General features: G+C 38.1%; 1 protein-coding gene across 2 annotated transcripts in view; it reads right to left on the reverse strand.

The window, feature by feature from the left end:
- The window catches only part of BRWD1 (bromodomain and WD repeat domain containing 1), a 108,145-nt gene that overhangs the window by 66,109 nt on the left and 22,384 nt on the right, over positions 1-19,652 (reverse strand). For both annotated transcript variants that reach the window (XM_059392358.1, XM_059392357.1), the window contains exons 6-15: positions 19,131-19,229; positions 18,603-18,763; positions 17,182-17,403; positions 12,605-12,705; positions 11,254-11,324; positions 8,941-9,041; positions 8,149-8,189; positions 7,199-7,297; positions 4,307-4,457; positions 3,905-4,039 (exon numbers count right to left, since the gene is read on the reverse strand). In XM_059392358.1, the coding sequence (XP_059248341.1) occupies positions 3,905-4,039; positions 4,307-4,457; positions 7,199-7,297; positions 8,149-8,189; positions 8,941-9,041; positions 11,254-11,324; positions 12,605-12,705; positions 17,182-17,403; positions 18,603-18,763; positions 19,131-19,229 (1,181 nt within the window). The remainder of the gene's footprint in view (positions 1-3,904; positions 4,040-4,306; positions 4,458-7,198; positions 7,298-8,148; positions 8,190-8,940; positions 9,042-11,253; positions 11,325-12,604; positions 12,706-17,181; positions 17,404-18,602; positions 18,764-19,130; positions 19,230-19,652) is intronic.

Below are 19,652 nucleotides of genomic sequence, written 5' to 3' on the forward strand. Positions count from 1 at the left end.
CCTGCCTCTCTGCCTATTTGCGGTCTCTGTTTGTCAAATAAATAATAAATAAAATCTTTAAAAATAAAAAAAATTTAACAAAATTTTTTGTTTTCATGTCACTATAAATACTACTTTTTTTTTCAATGAGTTCAATGAGGGGCTTGAACTCATGCAGGCTTGAGCTGAGATCAAGAGTCAGACACTTAACCAACTGAGGCACCAAGGTGTCCCCAAATGTATCACTTCTGAAAGAAAATATTTAAAAAGAACTTTTGCATTATGCACATGGTAATATTTTCAGAAAATAAAATTTATTTCAGATACCACTAGACTAGAAAAAATCTTGAAAGGTAGTCTAAGAATGGGTTCTCACAACCACAGAATGAAAGATCATAAGCCAATCCAAAGCAAAGGCTTTCTTCACTTCTTAGAAGTAAATGACAAGCAATTTCATAAACTTCTGTTTTAATGTATAGCAAAAGGCTATTGACTAACAACCCACAAGATAAAGGATTATAGATCAGTAAGTGTGGTATTCATGAACTAAAATCAGTACTTTTCCAGAATTTAAACTTTCCGCAAAGAGGACTGACCACTGTGCAAGGTGGAATGCTGCCAAGTCACATGGTGTGCAGAAATGCCTGCACCTACCTTACTGCAAACCACCGCAGACTCAGGAAGGACGCGCCAATTACATCGTGACTGCTGCCTTACCTGGATTGCTCTTCAGCTCTATTCTTGCTCTTAAACTGAAATTATGTGAATTTAGCACTACCAACTTATAGTTAAGTGAGCTGTTTCACTAACAGCTTAAAGCTATGCCTATTTGTTGTCTGAGCCTGTAACTGTGCAAAAACTAAACTTTAGGCAAGTTTGATCAATGCTGGAAAGTGAATCCTCCACTCACTCACTGCCCAAACAAACTCACGCCATGCCCAAACATCTGCTTGAAAAGCAACACTTCACACACAAGCAGCTACCAATTAACAAACTTAGAAATTAAGTTACTGGGATATTTAAGGCACTTCTCTATTTTGTGCACACACAGCATGTATATAAACTTGTATTCTCTAACATAAAAAGGCATAAATGGTATACATATCTTTCTTCCAATTTTTTTGTTAAAACACAGGAACACAGATCCACCACACAGTCCTTTGAGGTGCCATCTCCACCACAGCCCACCCCATGTCCCGGCACCACTTGGCACCCCTTGGGAACCTCCACTCCAAGGAAAGCAGAGGCGGGGCCCAGATCATTGGCTGGTAAGTCAAAGATGGTGGCAGCTCCTCTGCTGTCACTCACATGGACCTAAGTGCACCAAAAGTGTTGCTAAAGAACCTAGAGAGAAGGAAATTTTCCTGAGTAGGCTCTCACAGAGCAAGTCCAACTTGGGTTTCTATGTGTAGTTTGAAGAGTCCTCCACAATGATTCCTGACAAAATGCAACCTGCAACTGTTGCTTACAGAACTCGACATCACACTGAAAATTATGATGTATTTAACAAAATACTGTAATGTTAGTAATTTATAACCCTATGTAATCTCTCTAACAGAAAACTGGGAGCCTCTCAGCTGAGCAGTAAAATTAAGAACTCAATTCAGGGCAGCCTGGCTCGCTCAGACAGCTGAGCATCTGAGTCTTGATTTCAGCTCAGGTCATGATCTTAGGGTGGTGAGACTGAGCCCTGCATCAGGCTCTGTACTCAATGGGGAGTCTGCTTGAGATATCTCTCTCTCCCTCTGCCCCCCACCCACACAACCGGCTTGCATGCATATATGTGCTCTTTAAAATAAATAATATTTTTAAAAAAAATAAAAGAAGGAAAGGACGAACCCAGTACACACAGTGAAGTTTACATGTCTCACTGGAAGTAAGAGCACAAATGCCTACTTGAGACTTCTTTGGCTCAGAAATTGTTCAGCTTATATTATGCTTAAAGCCCAAATTAATGCAGTTTTCTGTTTTGCTAAGTTAAATTCAGGACATAATGTTCTTAAAGAATTCTAAAAGATAATTAAGAAGATGGAGATACCTATAAATTTTAACACCACAAAAAACTTGCTGAAAAAGGCTTTTTTCCAATAATTTGATGCCTCGTTACACATGTGCAATTCGGCCATGTTATTTGAGTTGTCAGTGCATTTTATGGTAATAAACAGAATACTGCATTTTAAAATGTTTTTCAAGAGGTGTCCAAAATAAGCATACTGAAATAAAAATTTTAAGGTTAAAAAAGAAACCATGGAACACATGGACTCAGATGGCCTTCAACAAAAAGGTCTAAGAACCACTCATCTACACCCTGCAACTAGACTGGCTCCAAAATGAATTACTCTTTGAACTGGAACTCAGTATAAACTGTACAGTAATTTTATAAAACATCTCATATGCATATCAAACATCAGTCTGGACAACACAGAAATCCTTTTATACAGTAACTCCCTCAGAATTTATCCTGGGAAATGATTACAGATCTACACAACAGCCGTGTACCTGGACATTCAAAGTGGTCCTGCTGTGCATACTTAAGAAACCACTGACAAAGTAACAACTTTAAGTTAACTAGGTATGTAACCTTCTGAGAAAGGCTGAATTGACAGTCAAAAATCTAACTGCAAATTCTTAAAAATATATGTAAGATTTTGGAAAACATTCTATACATAAGATGAAAAAGACATTACAAAACTGTGTGAGAATGCTAACTAAAAACTATGGAAAGAATGATGCCACTAAAAACCTTCAATGGATGCTAATGTTTTTGAGTTAAAGTTCAATGAGGAATAGGGTATTTACAGAGTCTCAAAATACCTCCTGAAAAAATTGGCTTAAAAGTTACAAAGAGGGGGAAAAAAAACAGTTACAAAGAGGAAAAACAACTATTTTATTGTGGGGGAAACCTGGCAAGTGCCATCTTACCAAATATTTTAAATTACCACCAAAAGGATACCCTGGGTGGTTCAGTCAGTTAAGTGTCTGACTCTTGATTTCAGTTCAGATCATGATCTCAGGATCTTGAGAAACAGCCCCGTGTATAGCTCCGCGCTGGCTGTACAGCCCGCCTGGGATTCTCTCTCTCCCCCTTCACCTCTCCAACCCACTCACACACTCGCAAGTTCTCTCTCCAAAAACAAAGTTATAAAAAATAATCACCACCAAAGAAGGTGTAACAGAATCAAATCATGATGTTCTGCAGACAAAACAGAGATATTCTGTAACGTTATTTGTCTGCACTCATCAAAAAAGTTAAAAGGTGAGAAACAGGGGAAAAAAGGATTGCTGAAGATTAAAGAAACCTAGAAATATACAGCCACTTAACATAGCATAATCCTGAATTAAATACTGCTCCAAGGGCCAAATATAACTAAAAAGGCATTACCAGAACTGACAAAATTTGAATATAAAGCTGATTATATAATGCTACTTTATCAACGTTAAATTTGCTGATTTTGTAACTAGCTTTGTGGTTATATATGAGAAATTCTAAAAATATGCACCAGGATCCCAATTTGGTTTTAGAATATTACATATGCAAAAAGAAAAAAGGCTGGAAAAACAAAATGATGTTTCTGATTCCCTAGATGACTTTACTGAATATTGTGTTTTATTACCAAATATTTTAATAAATTTAGTGAGAATGTAATTACCATAATTTTACCAATTTACGCAAATTCAAACACATTCACACATATACAGGGGGCTAAATAAGTGACTTTTGAAAACTCCTTCCCTCATGTGACTCAGTTACACCCAGAATTTTATGAGCGTATATAAATATGGCTGTCAGATATTTATTAGGCTTTCAGTATCCTGATTTCTAGGAATATAAACTGCCAAAACATGCAGATCGGTTTCTGGCTTAACTTCACAATCCAAATACTTGAAACCAACGTAAGCATACAGGAAGGTACACCTCACTTACCATATTAAAATAATGTTTCATCTTGGTGCCCTTTGTAATATCCCATATAAATATGCTGCCATCATGTCCTGCCGATAACATAATTCTGGAATCAAAGGGATGTGTCTCCAAAACAAATACTTCATCAGCATGTCCCTTTATTCAACAAAGTCATAAGAGTCATAAGAGTTAAGGAGGGTGTGCAAGTTATTAAGTTTAAAAAAATTAAAAAGCCATATTGTCACAGTGTACAAGGGCTTTCAAAATGTATTAATGACAGTGACTGAACATTAGCATACCTACAAATTTCTCATCATTTGATCAACCAGTGGATGAAACATGGCTAATACGTTAATTTTATAGTTTCAAAAATCAAATTATAGTTCAAAAAAAATCTTGATTTATTATATGAAAACCACCTACCAATAAATTATGAAGCAGTTGTCCTGTGTAAGAATTCCACACTTTAAGGACATGATCATTCACAGCTGTGACAACAATGCTATCATTCTGATTCCAAGCGATCATTGTTACTTTGGGTTTCATAAACCTTTCCTCTTCCAAAGATAAGTCCCTAAGAAAAACATAAGCAATTCAAATTCATTTGAAAAGTACAATCAACACAAAAATAACTGAAGTAATGCAGTTCATGTCCATACATGATTATGTATCTAATATACATCTGACTCATAACAGATTATCTCTAAACAGATTTTGGCAAATACTGGGAAGGGGAGGGGATAATTATAGAAGCAGTTTGGGGGATGCCTGGGTGGCTCAGATGGTTAAGCATCTGCCTTCAGCTCAGGTCATGATCCAAGGATCCTGGGATTGAGCCCCACATCAGGCTCCCTGGAGCCTACTTTTCCCTCTGCCTACCACTCCTCCTGCTTGTATTCTGACAAAATAGATAAATAAAATCTTTAAAAACAACAGCAACAAAAACAGTTCAGGGATCTGGGACGCAGGGTGGCTCAGTTGGTTAAGCATCTACCTTTGGCTCAGGTCATAATCCCAGGGTCCTGGGATTCAGTCCCACATCAGGCTCCCTGCTCAGCAAGGAGCCTGCTTCTCCCTCTGCCTGACACTCCCCCTGCTTGCTTGCGCACGTGCACTCTTCTCCCGCTAACAAGTAAAATTTTTGAAACAAACAAACACTTCAGGGGTGCCCGGGTAGTTCCGTTGGTTAAGCATGTGACTGTTGATTTCAGCTCAGGTCATGAGCTCGGGAGTTCTGAGACTGAACCACGTATAAAACACTGGGCATGGAGTCTGCTTAAGTTTCTCTCTCCCTCCCGCTCTGTACCTCCCCCTGCTTATGTATGCTCTCTCTAATTTAATTAGTTTAATTAATTTAACTTATTATTTATTTGTTAATAAATAAAATCTTTTTTTAAAAAAGTTTGGTTTGAATAAAGGCATGTAGTAGGACATCACCACTGCTCATAAAAGCGAAGTTTTTTCTCTCTACCCCTTTTCTATTATTCCCTTCCCTTGACCCCAAGCCCTAACAGCAATAATTTTGTGCGTTCTCTCTCCAGGGAAGATGACAAGAAATTTTAGGAAGACAGAAAGAAGCTAATGCACCCTCACATCCCCCCGTGTCTAGAAAAGTAAACTGACACACAGAGAGTCAATCTTTTGAACTTTAAATAAAACTGTACTCATCTCTTCACACTCCTATACAGAGTGATACTATGGGGTCTCCTGGCAAGAATGGCCTTGGATACAAATGTCTACAATACTTTGCAGCTTTTATGAACATGAAGTGCAAAGTTTCTCTGTAAAATATAGTAGTCAGTAAAACACAGAGAAAAGGCAAAGCCCAACTGCTTTTGAAATCAGAGAATATATCCTAAGAGATTGTAACATAAAATAAACATATATTTTAATTAAAGAAAAAAGCTGTTAAGAATACAGAATAAGTGCCATGTAACACCTATCCATATAAGCATAATGGAAGCACTGGTCCGGTAAAAGTTTAACAGAAGAGGGGTGCCTGGGTGGCTCAGTCAGTTAAGAAGCTGCTTCACCTCAGGTCATGATCCCAGGATCCTGGAATAGAGCCCCACATCGGGCTGCCTACTCGGCTAGAAGCCTGCTTCTCCCTCTCCCACTTCCCCGGCTTGTGTTCCCTCTCTGTCAAATAAATAAAATCTTTAAAAAAAAAAAAAGTTATAACAGAAGAGACAAAATGGGGAGTAAAGGCTAAGATACCATGCTTCATTTTAAACTAAAAGGCATCACCTGTTAGTAACATTGAAGAAATAGACGTTGTTTTACTTCATCAAGTTGATCCCTCAAGATGAGAACACTAAAACAAATATACTCACTGATTTTTTTTTTTTTTAAAGATTTTATTTATTAGCCAGAGAGAGGGAGATAGCACACAAGCAGGGGAACCAGCAGGCAGAGGGAGAAGGCTCCCCACTAAGCAGGGATTTCCCCATGCAGGGCTCAATCCCAGGACCCCAAGGATCATGACCTGAGCTGAGGGCAGAGAGTTAACCTACTGGGCCACCCAGGTGTCCCCCCATGAGTTCTTATATACAGAAAACTCTACTTCACAAGACTGGAAAGATGTAGAACTTTAAATGAGAAAAGAATTATTTCCACCTCTGGAAGGAATTACAGTCAGAGCACTCCACGGCAGTAAGAAAACAGCAGTTTCCAGCCTCGGTAAAAATGTTTGATTTAAGGTTTTTACACTGATATTCCTATTTTGCTTAATAAAATAATTGTTCACAGGTAAATGTGATTTCAAATTATCCTCTTAATAATGAATTAACCTTCATTATTTCAACCAGTCAAGGAGTGACGACAGCATTCATTCTCACACTAAGATGCTTTTGAGTATCTAGATAGAGCATTTTTAAATAAGAGTAGAGTTGTGATTTGTGAACAAGGATTATCAGATTTCTAGTATATATTCTCTCTACCACATTCCCGACCACAGATCATTTCACAATTTATTTTGATACCAAATAAAACTGTTTGAGTCACAGCAGAGGAGTTAATTTCCCCTGCAATTATTAAAGGATTTTCGAAGAACTAAATGTGAAAAACTGGTAAGAACTTTGATATGGTGCTACCCTAGACCAGGCAGTGTCCTAGAAACATAAACATAAGGATAAATTCTTTGGGATATATGAGATTTACATATCAACGTATCAGATATGTAGGAAGTAGCCACTCATTTAGATCACTGCTTTGTAATAGGAGGTGGTTCAAATCCCCTGACAAAGCTGTCAACCACCGGAGAGAAAGACCACATAACTATGATGCACCCGCTTCCTATAAACCATCTCCACTCACCCTGAGACTCGGGTTGCCATATCCAATAAAATGCTTCTCCACTCCAACTGCTCAAATCTCCAAATCCGTGCCGTTCCATCTCTGCTACCACTTAAGAACCTTAAAAAATTCAGAAAAAGATCTTATACTCACATACATGCCAAAAAGTACAGTCAAAATCACAAGCAAAAAGCATTCTCAATGTAGCCATCCTGACCGCAGGGAAACGTACAGGTATTAATTCAAAAGACAGGGATTTAGAGCAAATCTGATGAGGAAAAAAATCTGGTGTGCTCTAATTTGCCTGGCCCTCTGCAGTTAAAGCACTTTTCAAACTCAACCAACAGCCTGTCAAATAGACTTGAGTTTTGAGAAGACAATGTACAAGTAGTACATGGAGGGGAAAACAAACAGGAATAATTAAAAGATGTGTGGGAAGATCAGTAAGAGCAAAATTCCATTGTAAGCATCTTCATTCTAAAGTCAAATTCAACTTGTAACAAAGGATGAACTCGACAAAGGATAAACTCAAACAAATACATCTTTTAACAAAGGAAAGTGTTAAAAACTGCAATTTAGGAAAGGCACCTAAAAAAAACTGGAGACCAAGAGAGTATATAATTAAAGTGACAATTCTGTCACATGACACAACATGGTGGCTGCTAGAAGAGATTTTTTTTTACTTAAACAAGGAACTTCATTAGCTTTACACCTAATAGTTGAGCTCCTATTGGTCATAGGACCTGGTAGAAGCTACAATTGTAAACACCTGTGCTTAACGTGTTCCCCCCACTGCAGACACTTTTCATTCAGTTAATACACTTACTACTAAAGTGCCTGCAGTACATACAGCCATGTATCAGCTGTACTAGTATGAACCAGAGCGGATCGGCCTCAAAGCACATTCACACTGACGCGCTCACTCGCTCTCGCGCGCGCTCTCTCTCTCTCTCTCACACACACACACTTACCGATCACCATTGTTACAAAACTGGATACTATCAACTTTATCCTAAGGGGTGTGGGACGGGGCAGAAAACAAACACAAAGGTGATCACTCTCATTTGTAAATAAAACAACAACAAAAAAACCCACTCCATTTTTAGAACTGGAAGCACGGTTGAGAGTAAGAATGTGCACTTGTGCTGCTTAGCACCATCGTTCCTACATTTACACGCAAAAAACCTAACTATAACACGACTATAAAAAGAGAAGCTTTCCTTCTAAGTTTAAAACTGTATGTATGTGCTCGCTTCAGCAGCACATATACTAAAACTGTATTTACAAAGAACTACATTTGTTAAGAATTCACATGTAGAAAGTAATTAAAGCATAAAGTAGCTGAAAACAAGGCATTACTTTGATAATTATTTACATATTTTGGAACTATTAATTTCATAGAACTTCCTATGGGAAAAAAGACAACCTGACTACCAAGCAGTATTCCAGAATCCTAAGAGTTAACTACCTTACTATACATTAACAGCATTCTGATTTCATGAGTGTGATTAAAATGAGTAAGTCCCCTGAAACTAAACCCACCCAAATAAATTGTCATAATCAAGATTTTCAACTTAAAGCTGAAATAACCACAAAATACTAGCACAGTCATATACTTAGTCGTCAATAATAACCTTCACCTTTATATATGCAATCCCTCCTGCATTTAAAATTAGAATAACAATTTTGTTAGCAATATTTGACTATGGACCAAGAGGAATATTAATGATTAGTTTATAGAATTTTATAACATGAATACTTACAGTGTGGCTTTCAAGTTCTGCGATTTTTTCAGGTGCTTCAAAACCCAAAAAATACATTCTGATTACATGATCAGTACTACCTGTGGCTAAAAACATACCACCTGAAATAAAAATGTTAAGGTTTAAAAATTCAGTGTGTAACAAATATCTGAACCGAATTTCTATATCAAATTAAGATATTTTATTCCAAAATTACATTTATCTCAATAGATCCATTTTCTAACACACTATATAAAGACCTTTTAAAATTAATATAATACAGAGTGATGTAATTTATAACAAAAAAATATATATGCATTTGGTCTTCATTCCTGTTTCTGGCACAGAGTTCCTAAAACCCTTGGGATTTCCCAAGCAACAACATTGATGAAAGTATCTTGATATTCAAAACAAATCCATTTCACCCATACCGGAGTTTATGTTAATAAAGTGACTCTTGGGGCGCCTGGGTGGCTTAGTGGGTTAAAGCCGCTGCCTTTGGCTCAGGCCATGATCTCAGGGTCCTGGGATCGAGCCCTGCATCAGGCTCTCCCTTCAACAGGGAACCTGCTTCCTTCTCTCTCTCTGACTGCCTCTCTGACTACTTGTGGTTTCTGTCAAATAAATAAATATAGTCTTATAAATAAATAAGTAAATAGGGAGAGCACCTAAGAATGGGGGTGCTGACTGCGAGAAGTACCAACCATGTTGAGAAGGTTGGAACTTCTGGTCCCACTTTTCTGACCTCTGAGGAGGAGGAGAAGAAGGGAGGTGAATCAATCACCAATGATTTAATCAACTGTTTCTATGTAACAGAACTCCATAAAAACCTAAAGGACAGTGTTCAGAAAGCTTCCAGGCTGGTGACCATGTGGAGATTTGGGAAGACCGGCATGTCTAGAGAGTCCATACACTTTATCCTCTGCATCCCTTCCACATGGCTGTCACCCAGTTATATCCTTTTATAATAAGCTGGAAATCTGGTAAAATGTCTGAGTTCTGTGAGCGGTTCGAGCAAAATAATCAAACCCAAGGAGGGAGTCATGGAACCTCTGGTCTTTAGCCAGTCGGTCAGAAGCACAGCTGACAACTGGGTCTGACCAGGGTGGGGGGTGGGGGTCTTGGAGGACTGAACTCTTAACCTGTGGGATCACACACTGTTCTTTAGAGAAAGGGTCTCAGAACAGAGCTGAACTGTAGGACACCCAGCTGGTGCTGAAGAATTGCTGGATGGTGTTGAGAAAAAAAAAAAAAAAAGAACCAAATACATATACATCAGATGGAACTTTAATTAAAAGTGTACTTCAAGGGGACGCCTGGGTGGCTCAGTTGGTTAAGCAGCTGCCTTCGGCTCAGGTCATGATCCCAGCTTCCTGGGATCAAGTCCCACATCGGGCTCCTTGCTCCGCAGGGAGCCTGCTTCTCCCTCTGACTCTGCCTGCCTCTCTGTCTGCCTGTGCTCGCTCTCGCTAGCTGTCTCTCTGACAAATAAATAAATAAAATCTTTAAAAAAAAAAAAAAAAAAAAAGTGTACTTCAGGGGCGCCTGGGTGGCTCAGTGGATTAAGCCGCTGCCTTCGGCTCAGGTCATGATCTCAGGGTCCTGGGATCGAGTCCCGCATCGGGCTCTCTGCTCAGCGGGGAGCCTGCTTCCCTCTCTCTCTCTCTCTCTGGCTTCCTCTCTGTCTACTTGTGATTGCTCTCTGTCAAATAAATAAATCTTTAAAAAAAAAAAAAAAAGTGTACTTCAATCTGGAAATGTTCACTATCTCCCACTGCTTTATTAATTGTGGCAATGACCATATGTGCTGCTTAAGATGCTTGACAAAAGAGGCCCTGCTTTCTAAATAACTTCACGTACCTAAACTTAGCTTCAGAATACAAAATTCACTCATTCAAGTTTTTAGACTTTTATGTAAAGGGGAAAATCTCTGACTTCCCCTAAAAAGAAAGATTACCACACAAGCTCACTGTACAAGAAAAGAAAATGTACAATAACTTCACCCAAAATGAGTGGAAAACAAATTTAAACTATAAAAATCTGCAGTTCAGCCTATTCAAGAAAAGCAGAGTTTGGGTAGTGCCGCACACAGGGGCTCCTGTGGATACCGCAAGCCGCCTTTCACCGACTCTGATTACCAAGAGAATCAGAGACTGGGACAATGAGGGAGTGAAAGACAAGGGGAAAAGCTAATGAAATAAACATCTTGGATTAAACCTAATGAAATGGGCGTAAGTGATTTACCATCCATCTGACAAATACTCTTAGCAATAACACGATCATTCAATAAATACTAAATAAAACTAAGAAGAAAAATTACTGAAGTTATCTTACCAACACTAAAAGAAGAACAAAGCATCTGAACACCCGGTCTAGGCTTTTCCGTGAACTTCAGAGGACGTGGACTTTAAAAGAAGTTGTTTTAAAACTCATTAGTTCAACACATTAACAGGGTTTATAATGTCGGCTTTAATCTAGCGTGGTTAGAAGTCATCACCTTATTATACAGTAGCTCACAGGCATTTCTGCATACGCTGTTAGAGCTGGACGGAGTCCAAAGGCTCTGCCCCATCCCGGTATACCCAAGAGCCTGACCCCACAGCAATGGCTTCACCCACCAACCCCATCTTGTAACTGAGGAAGACTAAAACTCACACTGCAAGTGAACCCACTATGCAGGCTGTAGAGCAGGGTACACAGCCATGAGGAACAGCACTGCTCAACAGAAACAATGCAAGCCACACATGTAACTTTAAATTTTTATAGTAGCCACATTAAATGTAGAAAGATAAAATCAGTTTTATTTCATTTAACCTAATATATCCAAAATATCATATGAATATGAATAAAATATTAATGAGAACTTCAGATACTTTTCATTCTCTATCTTGGAAATCTTCCAGAATATACTAGATACATACTACACCTTAATTTGAACCCTTTTCATCAAAGATAATTTATCTGTATTTAGGTTTCCTAAAACTCACAGCTGAGAAACTAAATTCACATAGTCTATTTGAAATACACTTACAGGTTTTGTGGTTCCTGAGTCAAGTATCAGTTTTCAAGATGAAACTAATAATTAAGTTCTTCAAATGCACCACCCACATCCAAGATGCTCGACAGTCCCATGTGGCTGGTGGCTACTGTCTGGGACAGCATAGGTCTACAACCTGTCTTCTGATTCTTAAGTAATCCTGCCTAAATTTCTGAGTATACATCTCTAACATTTTTCAAAACACTTCACATACATACAATCTCACTTTTTTCTCCCCATGAGATGTGTCCACTAAGAATAGCTATGCTTCTTTCACACACCTAAACAGTGCATTGTAGGGGCGCCTGGGTAGCTCAGAGGTTAGGTACATCAACTCTTGATTTCAGCTCAGGTCATGATCTCAGCATCATGAGATCAAGTCCCACATGCGGGTCCTCACTAAGTGTGTAGTCCGCTTGAGATTCTCTCTCTCTCCCTCTGCCCCTCCCCCTGAGCACACTCTCTAAAATAAATAAATCTTTGTAAATAAACAACACACTGTAAAAAGTCAATAGGCAGTAATGCTGTATATAATAGAAAAGTGAAAAGGCAATCACAATACAGAACTTCCTTTTATAATCAGACTTCATCTCATTAGACTAAATTAAACATTAAAGAAAGAGAAATCACACAATTACAGCCACTTACCTGAATTTCAGAGATTCTAAGTCCCACTGCCAGAAACAAACTGTTCCATCAGCACCAGTAGAGACCATGTATCTCTGGGAGCCTTTGGCCATAGGGCTAAACTAAAATGCAACAAGACGGACAATTCAGTTCCCTGAGCTTCTACTGAGGTCATAGTTCAATGGCTTTCCAAAGTTAACCTCAACTGACACACTTAAGTAAAACTTAAGAATTACAAAATACAGGCAATAGCATAGTGAAAATAAAAGGAAAAAAAAGGTCTAACTCTAATTTATAAATGTAATGTGATCTCAGTAAAAGACTACTTTCAAAACTAATAACCAAGAATAGCCAGAAAAGCTTTTAACAGAGAGAAAGTGAAGACCTGATCTTACCAATATGAAAGCATTATCACAAAGCCTCAGTAAGTAAAATTCAGGGGAATGGTAGGTACAGTGACAGAATGACCAATGGGAAAGCACACTCTGAAGTCCAAACTGGACCTTGACGTAAGAGCTAAGATGAATGTGCCCTCTCAAATCGTTTGGGAAACAATGGATCACTGCATAAAATGATTTACCAACTGTGCAGCAATCTGGAAGCTGTTCTCTGGACTGTACACCAGGATAAATCCCAAGGAGATCAACAACTCAGATATTTAAAAAAGAGAACTATAAGTGTAGTCTAAAAAAAACCACAAGAATTATACTGTAACTTCAGAATTGAGCTAGCATTTATGTTTAACAAAGTTCAACTGTATTCCACAACAAGCTAGACAACGTAAGACCAATTTGGACCAGGAGATACCCAAGAGGGCTTAATGGACAAAGAGGAAAATACAAAGAAAACAAGAAAAACACACTAGGCAAAAGAATATGAACAGAAGTACCAGAGTGAGAAGGAATTTGGTATGTGATAGCAACAGAAATATCTATGTGACTGAAGTGCTCATTTTGCAAGTGGTGGAGGAATGGGTTAAATGGGTAGAGAATCTGGACCGAATAAGATCAAGAAGTAACTGCAGTCCTCAAGTAAAACCCTAAAATGTGTCGGACAGCAGTCCATCACAGTTATGAAAAGGAAACATAAGAAAAACAACTAAGAATCAATCCAGTTAATCTAAGAAGCTTAACTGGAAGGAAGTACTCCCTTCCTTTGCCCAGAATCGGGAGGAAAGCCACGGAGAACGCCAGGTCGTGCGGACTCAGGAGGCATTCGAGACAAAGGAGGTCAGCAAACAAAGACCAGTGAAAAAGGAAGAGCTGCGAAGAAAGTTTTTAGGTTATTTACATAATTGTTTACCATTACAGCATCGCAGAGAGATACAGTATATTATCTGATTTATTATTTTTCTCAGGATTATGCACTTGGTAAGGGAGGTAGATCTGCACCTAATAATTTTTCAAAGAAGCTTCTTCCAAGTTCCTGCTCTTCACTACAGGAAATGAAGTACTTTTTAAATGCCAAAAGTGATTACTTATATCAAAGCAGATGTGTTCCAGAATATGGACTAAAACTGAGTTTTGGAGGATATCCCATTAAAAGTAGTAACCGAAGGTACTTAATAATCAAGTATTTTTGTTAATTAAAATTCCACCATGAATCTGTACATCTGCTAAAGTACTTGAAGAATTCTAAACCTGAATTTCTGTGGAAAAGTAACTATTTTAAGTGACCTATGTTTTAATTAAATCCAATTCTTAGATACACAAATGGTGTTGCTCTCTATTCTGCCCCTAGCTCAACACCATACTGTTTTCTCTGTAATACCTCTAAAGAATTTTTATACCGAATACGGAAAAAGTTAAGGTCTCTTTTTTTTTTTTAATTTTTTTTTTTAAGATTTTATTTTATTTTATTTTTTTTTTTTTGATAGAGAGAGATCACAAGTAGGCACAGAGGCAGGCAGAGAGAGAAGGGGAAGCAGGCTCCCCACTGAGCAGAGAGCCCGATGGGGGCCTCGATCCCAGGACCCTGAGATCATGACCTGAGCCGAAGGCAGCGGCTTAAACCACTGAGCCACCCAGGCGCCCTGTAAGGTCTCTTTTGATGAGGGGTTTTTTGGGAGGGGGCAGGAGAAGGGCTCTATGTGTTTGTCTTCTTCTAAATGAACTTGATGGCATGCTGAACTCCATTCAAACAAAGCACCTGGGATTTCAAACATAAACACACTAACTTTCTACCAAGACTTGGAAAGATATGCTATCCTTACATCATTGAATCTTCTGATTCAGGAGTATACTAGACGTTTTAACTAATACAGATTATTCCCTCCCCCCTCCTCCGACCACAGACCCCAAGGCTCTGTCATTATTTTTAAGACCTTTCTTCATATAGACTTTTCCCATTTCCTGATAAATGTGTTTGCAGGCTTTTGTTGCTACTGTGAATTATGTTCTTACTCCATTATATCAGTGGTTTATAGTGAAGTTTTGATTTTAGGACACAGGTCCTATATCCATCCAGTTTACTAAGATCTCAGCAATTCTAGTAAGTTTTTTTTTTTTTTTTTTGTAGTTTTTTTTTTTTTTTTAAAGGTTTTATTTATTTATCAGAGAGAGAGAGGGGGAGAGAGCGAGCACAGGCACACAGAATGGCAGGCAGAGGCAGAGGGAGAAGCAGGCTCCCCGCTGAGCAAGGAGCCCAATGTGGGACTCGATCCCAGGATGCTGGGATCATGACCCGAGCCGAAGGCAGCTGCTTAACCAACTGAGCCACCCAAGCGTCCCAATTCTAGTAAGTTTTAATAGAATTCACCAGTGAGTCCTCTGAGCTTGGAGTTTTCTTTTTAAATTTTTTTTTTCTTTTTTTAAGTGCCCAACAGGAATTTTTAACCTTTCAAGCCTGTCCTTTACTGTTTGTAAGTAGCACCACTCCTCAAATGCAGAATCACTGACAGCCAGCCATGTTCCATTAATTAACCTCAAAGCTACTCATCAGTGACCATAATATGGATTTTTGGATATTAAAAATTAAGAGTCTCACTTTTCCAAGATGGTTTAGGCAAGTTCTGCATAAAGGAAAAGAGTAAGAAGTATGATCTCTCATAGTCGCTGGTGGCTTCGTGATTCTGTTCAACAATCTCACACGGCTACTTCCAAAGTCAAAATAGTTTTCTTGAAATCTATACATTTTGAGTAACTATTCAGCACAGAATATACACCTGGATGCATAATAAGTTCTACTTTTACAACTTGTTTAGTGGCAAAATAAGGACTTTTTAATGTATGCTGATCCTCTGTTTTGCTATTAAATAATCAAGTATTCAAAGGTAGTTTAGCCCTATTAACAGCTAAATGCACATGTTTCCTGTGTCTTTATTACATGTACATTCTAGACAAAGCTGTGGAGGGGCAATTTGTACAACATAAAACTCACCATTTTAGCTATTTTAAAATGTACAAGTCACAGAGCACCTGGGTGGCTCAGTCCGTTAAGCATCTGACTCGATTTTGGCTCAGGTCATAATCTCAGGATCCTGAGATCCAGCTCCAAGGTGGGCTCCACAGTGGGCTCCCCGCTTAGCATGGAGTTGCTTAAGATTCTCTCTCTCCCCTTCCCCCCCACCCCTCCTCCCTTCTCATCCTTTTTTTCCTCCTGTCTAAACTAAATAAAAATAATTAAAACGTACAGTTCACAACAGCACCTAGTAGATTTTCTCATTGGCTGCTATACTGGCCTGGAAGTTTGTATCAAATAACACAATGTCAACTGTGGAACACACAGTGAAGATCTGAATAAATGTTCAAACTATGAAAACTTCTAGAGAATTTCTTGCCTTAAAATAAACAGGCACAGCAATAAACTTGCTTAAAGTTTCAAAATATAACACTATCTCAATTATGTTTGTCTTCATTCAAAAATATATCTGTTATCTTTATTCTTCAAGAAAACTGACCAGAAGAGTTGAGAAAAGTGTCTCTAGTCACAGGACTACACACATCTATTTAGAGACAACTAAACATACAGCCTGGGTACAGTGGAACCACTCCCACAGTTTTATCCAAAATCAAATCGGAGGCACCAGTGTACCTTACAAATCAGTATTTTCCTAACAAAACATTCATTTTCAAAAAACAGACTGAATAGCACCATTTTCAGTTCTGAATGAACTAATGGCTCGAAGACTAGGATTTGCTTTAGATACAACAGGAGATGAACAGAGCAAAAAAAGACTGGCCATGAGTTAATGGGCATCTAGGGGTTCTTTATACTATTCTACTTTGTGTATACATAAAATTATCCTCCACAATAAAGTGAAGATTTTTTAAATATACTTCAGCAAACTTAATCAACTTAGAAAAATCCACAGGTTTTAAAGTAGAAAAATCATGAACCTATCCTGCTTCTAACAGACACTCCCCCAGCTCAACTATAAGCCAAATTAGGAAACAGTTAAGTTATCCATCAGGCCTTCATGTAAAGCCCTAAGTGCAATGGACAACATTACTTCACCTTTCCAAGATCCATGGAGGTATGATTAATTACATTTTCTCTTGATTAGTAAAGCAGACCACATAATTACTATTTCTCATCCCTAAGGAGGGAGTTTTAAAGGAAATGATCATACACAAATGTGCACACTAAAGCTAGTTTACCTGTAAAGATGTGATTGACCCCGTGTGTCCTTGGAGCACAGCAACTGGGGCACAAGTTCTCAAGCACCACACTCTAATTATCTTATCACAGCTCCCTGCAGCAATCATTGTATTCTCATAGTTTACTGCCATATCTGAAATTTCTGCAGAATGACCTCTTAATGTGGATAATAGGCGGCCATTGTGTGTTGACCAAATCTTCACCAAACAATCATCTGAACCCTGAGAAGAAATACACCCAAAGACAAATATTAAAACAGCAAATCTTTTCTAGCATTTTTTTTTCATGTTTACAGCAGCTTTATTCACAAATGCTAATACTCAGAAGTAACCAAGATGTTCTAGCATTTTTAAAAATAACATTTCCAGGTCACTCAAATTAAGTATAACTCTTCTCTTTCCAACTGTATGATACTCTGTAAATTATGACTCATACAGTCAGAACACTTACGGAGCAATAGGATTTTTTTTTTCTTCAAATCAAGTAACATCTATATAAAGATACTATGGAAAAAAAAAAGATACTATGAAGTTTTCATTTCTGTGGATCAGACCACATTACAAATACTAATTTCCCAAAATCCCCCATCAAGTAATGAGTTCAACTAAAAATTCATTGCTCACCTATTTCAATTAACAATGGTTAAATGTCACTTTAGCTCACATCAAGCTAAATAATTTGATACGCATCAGGACAGACCTACAGTTCACAAGGTAAGTGAGTGGCAACCTCAAAAACAACTAAAAAATAATGGGATTAGCATCCTCATTTTAAATAACCGAACAACACAGTCTCAAACTCATAGCCACCAGCCAGCATCCACCTAACTCAGAAAATTTTTTAGTATTTACTCTGAATCTCACAACTGAAAAAGGGAACTTAAACTTCTGACCCATTGTAATCGTCCCTAAAAATATTAAAATGTTAGATTATAAATTTTTACATATAGTTTCACAATAATAATAAAATAATCTTTCACTGTTCAAGTAATCAATTCCCTGGATCAATGAGTAAGCAATATGAATATGAATCGCCTGCAGAGATCTGGATTTTTATGGAAGCTTTTCCGGTCTGTTTTGGTTACTGAACATACTAGAAATTACCCTCAGCAGTAGGTCTAGAATGGGCTGGAAGTGAAATACCAGGCATGCGTATTTTTAAGATCCTTGATGATCATGCCCATGAACCACTCTCTAAGTCAGTGTCTCACAAACACTACACAAGGCCTGGCTATCTGCATCTGAATCACTTGGGATACTTAATAAAAATGCAAATTCATGGGCCCCACACTAGATCAATGAAGTCAAAATCCCTGAGAATGGGAACCACAGAATCTACATGTTTTATAAGATCTCCTACATGATTCTAATGTACACAATGCTCTAGATGATACCAAATTGAGTTTAAAACGTTAACTCACGGTAAAGATTCTATGTCCTGTCCTGTCAAATGCTACACAGTAAACAGCAGACAGATGTCCGAGAATCCTTCTGTGCATTTTTATATGTTGATACATAGTTCCTGGAAATGCTGTGCTAAAAGTGGAACACCCTGTGAGTTGTTTTCCTCGATGTATCTCCACTAGGAAATAAAAACAATGAAAATGGTTAAGGAAAGAGCCAATATGTAAAAAATGAAGAAAAACTCCAAAACAATTTCTAGAGGGTCACAGAATCTACGTTCATGATATGCTAAGGACACAAGTTTCTCCCCAACTCTGTTCTACTATAACCACCATTATGAGCCTCTCGTTAACGTAAGATTATCTCTCATTAATTTTTATTACATTTAGTAATAACTTTAAAAAATATTAAGTCTGAAAATTGGTACTTATTACTACTGAAACAACACTACCAGTATTTCCCTTTAAATTTTAATATAGCCATTACAAAGTTAGGCAAGAAATTAAAAACATGGTTTTGGGCATCTGCCAAGCACACTCACTCACCAAGACTGGGTGGGGAACCATAATTCACTGGCATTTCTGGAGGTCTTCCTCTGTGAAGAGCAGCAAAGGCAGAGCCCTTCCAAACTGTGTGCCTGCAGTCTTTAAAACGAATTTTAGATACACATAAAATCTTGAAAGTTAACCCCAAGAAAGATTTTATAGAATACTTACGTATATTGTAACAAACTGTTTATTCAAAGTTTTACCAACTAATAAACTTTAACAGAAAAGCCCTAGAGGTTTATTAGACTACTTCTGAAGGGGAAAAAAAAATAAGACATCTCAGATACAACAACAGCTAACATGAGTATAGCACTTTACAATGTACAAAGTGCTTTCCACGTACATCATCTCATTGAATCCTCACAACAACCCTGTGAGGTAGGTGTGATCGCCAATGCACAAGTGAGGTAACTGAGGCTCAAAGGTTCTGGGACCTTTCAAGAGACCCACTGCCAATGACCAAGTCCAGACGGACCATAAAACCAAATCTTTTGACTCCCAAGTCCTAGTCAATGCCGA

This window comes from Mustela nigripes, chromosome 2 (genome assembly GCF_022355385.1).
Source record: "Mustela nigripes isolate SB6536 chromosome 2, MUSNIG.SB6536, whole genome shotgun sequence".
In the NCBI taxonomy this organism is placed as follows: Eukaryota; Metazoa; Chordata; class Mammalia; order Carnivora; family Mustelidae; genus Mustela; species Mustela nigripes.